The 8,984-nt window shown below is 43.3% G+C and overlaps 1 protein-coding gene across 1 annotated transcript; it reads left to right on the top strand.

The window, feature by feature from the left end:
• The first annotated feature begins 615 nt into the window (after positions 1-615).
• neff1 (neuronal intermediate filament family member 1) lies at positions 616-5,414 on the top strand. The gene is made up of 4 exons (XM_088431697.1): positions 616-1,476; positions 2,617-2,934; positions 3,052-3,176; positions 3,659-5,414. Exons 1-4 carry the CDS (start codon positions 733-735, stop codon positions 3,996-3,998), a joined length of 1,527 nt encoding a protein of 508 aa, XP_088287823.1. The 5' UTR covers positions 616-732; the 3' UTR covers positions 3,999-5,414.
• Positions 5,415-8,984: the final 3,570 nt, after the last annotated feature.

Raw genomic sequence — 8,984 nt, forward strand, 5'->3', positions numbered from 1 at the left:
CTGCGCTTTTACTGCGAGGTACGGTGTTAGTCATCAACAATAATCACAATTACCGCTAAAGTACATGTTTTTTGCAAGTACGGTACAAGAAAGTACTTTTTTTCTTTAGGAAAAGCAGACACTTGGTTTTCAAATTCCAGGGGAGGGTGAGAACACATCATAAAAGTGTTCGTCTCAATGCAGAGGTTGGGACAAGAAGGTGTGGCGGCTGACTGCAGTACCAAAAAGACACTCCGGTGCGTAGCGTTGGGCCCACATCGATCCCATTTCTGCAAGGACAGCAGGAAAAAGCAAAAGGTCCACTGGCGGCTTTGGGATGTCAACTGTTTTTGGCGGAAATGAGAGAATCCTTCATCTTTTCTTAATTCGTCATTTCTCCATGATTTTTCATAACATTAAAAATGAATGAAAATGTTTACATTTAAATACATGTGCCGATGCTTTGGTGACACGACAGGGGAAGAGGCGCTAAATCAGTGAATTCTTCTCTCCCAAGAGGATGGAGGTATAATCTGCATGGGGTGGCAGGGCCCCTCCCACTCCGCGGCCCCCGCATCCATCCATCCCTTCTGCGTCAGATGATGCGCAGGCGCTCCTCCCTATAAAAGTACCTGCGTGGAACTCGATCGCCGCATGCACCCCGCGCTTGAGCTCACGTTAAAAGTGTCTCACACTCTCCCGGACTCCACCACTTTCATCCCTCAGCAGACACCGGCGAGTGGATAAGGAAACATGAGCTACTCGAGCGATATGTATAGCAGCAGCAGCTCCTATCGGAAGATTTTCGGCGATGCCCCGCGGGCCGGCTTTGCGGGGATGGGCAGCAGCAGCCCGTCCCGCGTGCACTCCTCCGGGTACCGCAGCCGCACCTACGGGTCTCCATCGGTCATCGCGTCCAGCAGCTACCGCAGGAGCGCCGCACCCGCTCGCGTCTTCTCCTCCCCCATGCAGGACTCCCTGATGGACCTGAGCCAGTCGACGGCTGTCACCAACGAGCTCAAGATCATCCGAACCAACGAAAAGGAACAACTTCAGGGGCTCAATGACCGCTTCGTGTCCTTCATCGAGAAAGTGCACAACCTGGAGCAGCAGAACAAAGTTCTCGAGGCGGAGGTGACATTGCTGCGGCAACGCAACAGCGAGCCGTCGCGCCTGCACGAGCTCTACGAGCAAGAGATCCGCGAACTCCGCGCACGTGTCGAGGAGCTGACCCACGAGAAGAGCCAGATGCACCTGGACTGCGTGCAGATGAACGAGGCTCTGGAGCGCCTACGGGAGAAGCTCGACGAGGAGACCAGGCTGCGGGAAGAGGCGGAGAACACCTTGAAGGGCTACCGCAAGGACGTGGACGACGCCACCTTGGCGCGCCTGGAGCTTGAGAAGAAAGTAGAGTCGCTGCTGGACGAGATCGCCTTCCTCAGGAAAGTTCACGAGGAGGAGCTGCAGGAGATGCAGTCGTCCCTCCAGGCCACGCAGGTAGCCACCGTTCCTCTTATTTTCCCTTGACTTTGCAAACTTTACGGGCTCAATTGCGCTCTAGTCGCGTGACGTAATTGTGCTGCTACATCCCGCATTATTGCACGGGCGCACGTGTTAAGCAATATTGCACCCGTAATGTGAGAAAAAAAAAATCACCTGTGTTATTTTTAATTATTTTGCGCAATTTTACATGCATTGTGGCTTCTGTGCCACTTAAGAGCTACTTACTAGTTCTGACCCACGCATTGTCCCACCCTTTGCAGAAATCTGTTAAGACCTGTGAAAACTTGACCACAAACCCATTTTTTTCTTTTGTGCTTATATACGCTACACACGAACATTATATTCAAGTCCCGGGTCAACATTGTCATGCAGAGAGATGTCTAAAATCAGTTTGAAGTCCTGCGCCATATAGAAAAATGAATTTCATATTATGAGCAATATGAAAAGATATTTTCACTCTTGATTGTATTTATATTTCAGGGAACAATTGCCTATATGCTTGAAAAAGGGAGGGGCGTCCGAAAAGGGAGAGTGGGATGAAAATTGCGCAGAACAAGCGCATCATCCAAGGGTGTGGTCTCCCCAAGGGGAAGTAGTCAGGACAGGCCCCCTGACTTGCGCTTTAAGATTACAGATGAAAAATATGTTTTAACAGTCTCGGTAATCAGCATATAAAACGTTTTTTTCAGCAACATTATTATCGAAACATATAGCTTGCTGGACAATTTATTTTTTACTTCTGTTGCATGCCAAAGTATAAAACAAAGAAAATTCAAGACTTTGCTGAGTAGACGAAATATAATCAACAGTGGAAGATGGTTTTCCAGTTAGATTTCTCCAGAGTATTAGCACTTCCCTGCAAGCAATTTTACCGCCACGTAAGATATTGACCGCAAAACGAAGGCTTGAGTCAGCAGTTAATCCTTCAGTTCAGTTCTCCACCTTTCCGCCCCTCCACAACTCAGCTCATTAACGGTTAGATTAAAAAAAAAAAAAAAAAAAAAAAAACTAACCTTGTTTGCGGCATCTTAACGATTTTGATGAACAATTGGAAGATAATTACCACTTATACCCTGCAAAATGACAACAATTTGAAAACAAAACAATCGAAAGCTTGAATCCTCCTCTGTCCAGGTGTCAGTAGAGATGGACATGAGTAAACCGGACCTGGCCGCGGCCCTGAAGGACATCAGGGCCCAGTATGAGAATCTGTCATGCAGGAACCAGGCCCAGGCCGAGGAATGGTACCGTTCCAAGTTTGCAACGGTGACCGAGGCCGCAGCTCGTAACCAGGATGCCATCAAGCACTCCAAGGAGGAGCTGACCGAGTACCGCAGGCAGGTGCAAGCCCGCACCCTGGAGATTGAGGCTCTCAGGGGCCATAATGAGGCCCTGGAGCGGCAGATTGCTGAGATGGAGGACCGTCATAACAATGAAATTGGAGAAATGCAGGTAAGTGCGAAGAGAGTATGAAAAAATCTGATTTCAAATGATAGGTCTCAACTTCTCCCTGGACAATCACCTTCTTAGATGTTAAATTAGACCATGTGTAAATTCCTGTGTTTCCAGGACACCATTCAGCAGCTGGAAGCTGCACTGCGCAGCACAAAAGGAGAAATGTCCCGTCACCTGCGGGAATACCAGGATCTGCTCAATGTCAAAATGGCACTTGACATTGAAATAGCCGCTTACAGGTTTGCAACTTTCCATACAATAGCCCCATTGTCGACAGCAGTACCTTCACTCAAATAACGGTCAAGTCACTTGCTAGTAATACAGGGAAAGTATTCATGAAAGTAATCTTATCTCAATACAGAGTATGTACAGGCCATATTCACGATCTGAATAAATGTCACATTGATTGTATTCCTTTATTATTTCAAGTACATTTACACATTCAGCAAGTCGAGCACAAGACTACACTCAAAAAACAGTTGAGTGAAAAATGAACTAATTAATAATTAATTTCCAAAATTAGATTGGTTCCCATTTGACCTGCTTTGTGTTGATTTTTAAATGATGCCTATTTTATAATGTAAATAAATATCAATGATTCCTCTTTGAAACAGTTGGTTCAAAATAACCTCCCTATGTGATAAGAGTAGTGAGAAAAAAGTCATTTATTACACTGTTGAAATAGTATTGTAACATATTACACTGTTGCTGGGTGTTGTAGGAAACTGCTGGAAGGCGAGGAGTGCCGCCTCAGCTCTGTGGGAGGAACCATGGTGCAGTCTGGCTACCCCGGCTTCTCCTACATGTCGTCCCGCACGTACGCCCTGGGATCCTACAGAAAGTCCAAGCCGGAGGAAGAGGAGGAGGGAGAAGAAGAGGAGAAAGACGACGAGGATGAAGAGAATGAAGAGGAGGGAGAGGATGAAGATGAGGGAGATGACCAGGAGGGAGGTGATGCTGAGGAGGAGGAGGAGGAGGAAGAAGAGGAGGAGAAGCCGAAAGGGAAGGATGAGAAGGAGAAGAAGAAGGAGAGCCCCACCGAGAAGACCAACAAAAACTAAACCGCTTGTGTCATCGTCATCCTTGCTTTCATCATCGTTGTCTCTCGTTGTTCCTGCTTCTAAAATAGTGACCAATTACACACGTACGCACACACGCACACACACGCGCACATGTGGAAACAGCATTATATTTTTCTGACAGTTTGGACTATTTGCATGGTGTTCTTCAAAAAAGATTTAGAGTTTGGATGGGATTAGCTGACTCAGCACACGCAGTTGAGCCATCTGCACTTGGTACGACAGAATGATGCTGTCAAGAGCTTTGTTTGACTTCAAACATAGATGATGTACTCTAAAATGTGCCAATCACACCAGTAAGAATAATCAAAGCCTGGAAATAACAACTGCACATACTAGCACACACACTTCCAAGACAAATGCGCAGAGCATGACACAGTCCAACTTTTACGGTGCTATTAGATTTTGACAGATAAAAGTTGGCAACCTTTTTATTTGATTTGATTTTTTTTTTTAAATCATAGCACTACCAGCTCAATGCACAGCATCAGCTTGTCACCCTGGGATATAAAACCGAATGAATAGCTTCCATTTGAGTGCAACCCTGTGTGTGTCGCAGTGAGGGAACGATTTTCATCCTCTTGCATTGCAATGTCAAATCGGAGCAATAACCAAAACTCCTACAATATACATCCATAGTATGTTGACACAGTGTTTCTCTTTGCTTGAATGAAGAAACTGGTAAGACTGGACTATATCTGAGTGCATGTTCAAAAGGGAAAATGATTGAAACCCAAACTCTGTATAATTTAGCATCGTTAAGTTTCTTCAAGCATCCCTCTTTGACTCATGTACCTTCTTGCTTTTTCCTTTTTTATGAGAACCAAAACTTACACTGTCTTTGTCACAGAAACACGTCCGTAATTTTGTTGAATGTAGCATTGTGCGCATAGCCGAGTGGCAGGCAGCTGAAAGTGACGCTGACGGCCCTCCACTCAGCCTGCAAGTGGCAGATGGTTCATGTAACTGTGGTACGTACAAGGGCTATTTTCACCTCAACTTCATATTGTGATACTTCTTTTTTTTGTCCTCTACCCCAAAGTGTTTGTAAAGCTTCCGTGCATCATGTCCCACATCGTTGCTCCTCCGCGTTCTCCTCGACAAATGAATGAAACAATAGGCACAAATGCATGGCCTGACTCTCAGAGCTTGAATACTGTACCTGTGGTTGGAAATCATGATTTGCTTGTTGTGTGTTCAAGTTAAACTTGCCTTAACCATAACTAAAGCTATAAAATACAACAAGTTCTCACCTGTGTCATAAATATTGCTGGGGTAGCAGAGGAGTATGGACACGTTCCCATTCGATCTACAAGTAACATAACTGTGACTGCACACGCTGCTAGCTTATGCAGTGACATTTCTCTCAAAGCCAAATAAAGCCATTTATTATCCAAACACAGACTACCATTTTTTGTTTCTCTTATGAGCATCTGTCGAACAGAACAATCACGTGGAATTTCCCCCAGAACTTTAATTCTATTTCACAGAGAAAAGGGAATCAACCAAATACAAACTCTTTATTACTTTGCTTGAGTATTTATTTTTCTAATCCCTTTTGACTTGTACTCCCAGATCTCTTTACAGCCAATTGGTTTTCACAAAAGGCTCGTTTTTTTTTGTCGACCTACACAGATGAAGACAAGACATTTAAAAAAGACATCTAAAAGATAAAGATAACAAAAGATTTTGTAGACTTGTAAAAGGGCAAAAAACAGACATACAAACAAACAGGGACAGCAGCATCATGAAGAGCAATAATTCGGGAGCAACAGCTTCAGAGAAGCTAGATATTCCCCATCCAGCCCTTATTTAACAGAATGCTTTTATGTTTCTTGGCAATTTTTGTTCTGCATAAAGTTCAAAAACATTACAAAAGTTTCCGCCTTATCTGAAAAAGTGCAGATAAAGTGCATTTGTTCATCTATCACTAGTGAATTTCTTTGTGTCTAAAAACACAAAATGCATGACAAAACCATTGATTAGTACTGTTTTGGTAGCCTAAAAATGTCTATCCTAGTATGTATGTGATCATAGCTCAGCTGCCTCTGCTGCATTACCCAGCCTTCGGTAGACAGTCTAATCCGATGCATGGTGGATAAAGGTAGACATTTAGTGGAATGTCGCAACGTGGGAGACCCGGGAAAACCTGGGATGTCCGCCAGATGCATCATCAGCTGGAAAGAGGAAGGCTGCCTGGATCACTTGCAGGGTTTGAACATTATTACAGAGACAAACTGCATGTCCAACAAATCTGAGTGCATGGCACTTCACTGTTATTGAGCTCGTCCTTGGACTTTCAGCCCTGGCATACACTACCTCCTTGAAATTGTACCCAATCGGATGCCCAGGATAGGCCAGGGACACCAGCTGATAAAAGACACATCACAGCGCACAGCTAGCAACTTCTGCAGAAGGTGACAGTGAACATCAAACTGGTAAAGTTAAATCCTACAATTCCTTATTGTTTTTAATAATGAGGAAGAAATGAAAAGAATAAAAGCCATTGCATGCATAAGAAGACAAGATGAATGTCATTAACCATGTACCTGAGCAATTTCTTTGGAAAATATTGACGTTTCAGTTGCTGGTGTATGAAAGCATCCATGATCCACAACGTCCAATTTCATAAAATACTTCAGCATTTATGTTACTCACTACTGGTACTTGCTGTGGTGGTGCTTCATCTGAGAAGTGACACACAAAAAAAATATTAGATCAGTTATGAATAAATAAGACATTCACATTGTTAACAAGAAAGAAGTAGCTATTTTAATTTTAAATATTCTCAGACAAAAATGAGCCACCTCATTGCCAATGTGGACTGGATTTCAGGAGGCGCGACCGAAGCTTAAAAATTGCAAAAGAAAAGAATAAACACTGCAGTATGATAACCAAATGAGTAGTTTTTGCTTTTATCTCTCTTTGACAGGACATGTTATTTTAGTCCTTGAATGTCATGCATGACTGTGATGCCTACCGCGACCGACTGGTGATGGAAGCAAACAGCTACACTACCCGAAGGTGTCACTTAAAAGAGGCTTATATATCTGTCCTGGATGAACCAGAAAGTCATAAGCAAGCTTCGTTTCCGTGTTCCCAGTCTGCACGCACTTTTATTTTCTTTTAAAACATTCAACTTACAGTGCGCCAGAGCGTAGCGAGCGGCCGCTAACTCTCCCCGAGCACCAACCTCCTCCACCATACTGAACCACAATGCCCATTCTTCACAATGGATGGTTTTCTTTGTTGCTGGTCTTAGTTGGGCACTCCGCTTCAACATACGCAACAATATTTCTTACTTCTTTTCTAAATTGTTGCTGCTGTTTCTTTTTTTTTTTTTAGGGGAGGGGGGGGGGCAAAATGTGCTTTTATAAAGTCATGACTCCATCAATGAAAAATGACGAGCAGTGGTTTAGTTTGAAGCAGAAACACCTTTATATGCGGCTGAACAAGACCGAATAGTAACAGGCTGTTGGGCTGGGTCAGACTCCACGTTAGACTGAGAGCAGGAGTGTAATTTTAGGTTTTTAAATTGAACATTTTTAAATTGAGCAAAGCCTGAATATCAAAAGTTAAGTTCATGTTTTCCTTTTTCGGTGTGTAAGGGTCCTGAATTCGTTAAAGAAAAGCTGATTATGTAAATTAGGTAGGGCTCTGAATTCTCTCGGCTCCATTTGTGGGGCCCAGAGTTTGCTTTAAATAGCGTTTAAACACTTTTAAAATCAGGATACAAACATTGCTTGTTTTTCCCCATACTTTTGATAAGTTTTTTTTTTTCAATCGTTTAAATTAATTAACATTTTTTTGTCTTTGAGTCATCTTAGAAACCTACTACAGTAATTCCATTTAGAAAGCTTTCAAATTTCTGTTTGTTCTTAATGTTCACTGGTTAGCTTTTGGTGGACAAAAGTGCGCACATCCAGGTGATTACCAAACAATGGGATACTGTTTGACCCTAAGTTAGCAATGACAGAAACGTTTGATATAATTGCAATGTTTGGTTCTAATATTTACAACTAGTCACTAATGTAGTAAATTCGAATTTCATTTGCTTTGAGAGGGTATTTAAGTCTCACTCTATCAGTTTGATGAATGCTCCATCACGCTTACGTGACACATTAGGAGTAATGACGCAGTTATGGGCGTAAGGAGTGAGCATACAGACATGGACAGTGTCAGGAAGCAGATTTATTGCAAGTGTAGGGGTCCGATCAATGCCATGGCCTGAGCAGATCGTGCGTTGCTTGCTGAAACATCGCCCTTGATCTGGGGCTGCCGTTTGTATGCTTAAGTCAGCAGATTTGTTATTGTGGGATGCATTTGTACTCTACTGCTTCTCACTGCTCTCCTGAGACTCTTTAGGATTAAACAGTACTGCATATGCCAAGCACTACCAATTTATGATAAGCCTCCCTTCGTGTTGCTTGATCATATATTCACTATTGTTTTAGGTGACAGAAACATCTACTTATATATTATATACTTATATACCTGTGTTGACTTACTATGTGTACATTTATATCGCATTCGTCAATATAGGTTTACGGCATTCTGATTTCTTTAATATATCGTAGACTTATTATTCGATTTGTCATCTCATTTCTTCCCAACGCCCTTTCATCCTTCTGTCTGTCCGTCTGACTCGCTTGCTCTCACCCTCTACCTCCATTGCTATATATAGACTTCTGCATTGCAGAGGTCCCAAAGCTCTGCAGAACTGGAGAAGAAGCCCCCTTCCAAAGTTGTACTGTTTCTGTAATCCATTGTGCTGAAGTAGGATATCACTAGACTGGGATGCACAGAAGACTGCGAGGATGAATATGCTGTCTGTACGCTGCTCAAATTCCCCCGCATCACACTGCAGTGAGGATGGGCTGCCACAGTTATACCCACTGCAGTAGTAATCGTTGACTGTGCGTGCACGCGCGTCCTTTTACTGTGGCCATTGAATAACTTGATTGGAAA

The sequence above is a fragment of the Hippichthys cyanospilos genome, chromosome 1, assembly GCF_059441005.1.
Source record: "Hippichthys cyanospilos isolate Australia breed blue-spotted pipefish chromosome 1, RoL_Hcya_1.0, whole genome shotgun sequence".
NCBI lineage: Eukaryota > Metazoa > Chordata > Actinopteri > Syngnathiformes > Syngnathidae > Hippichthys > Hippichthys cyanospilos.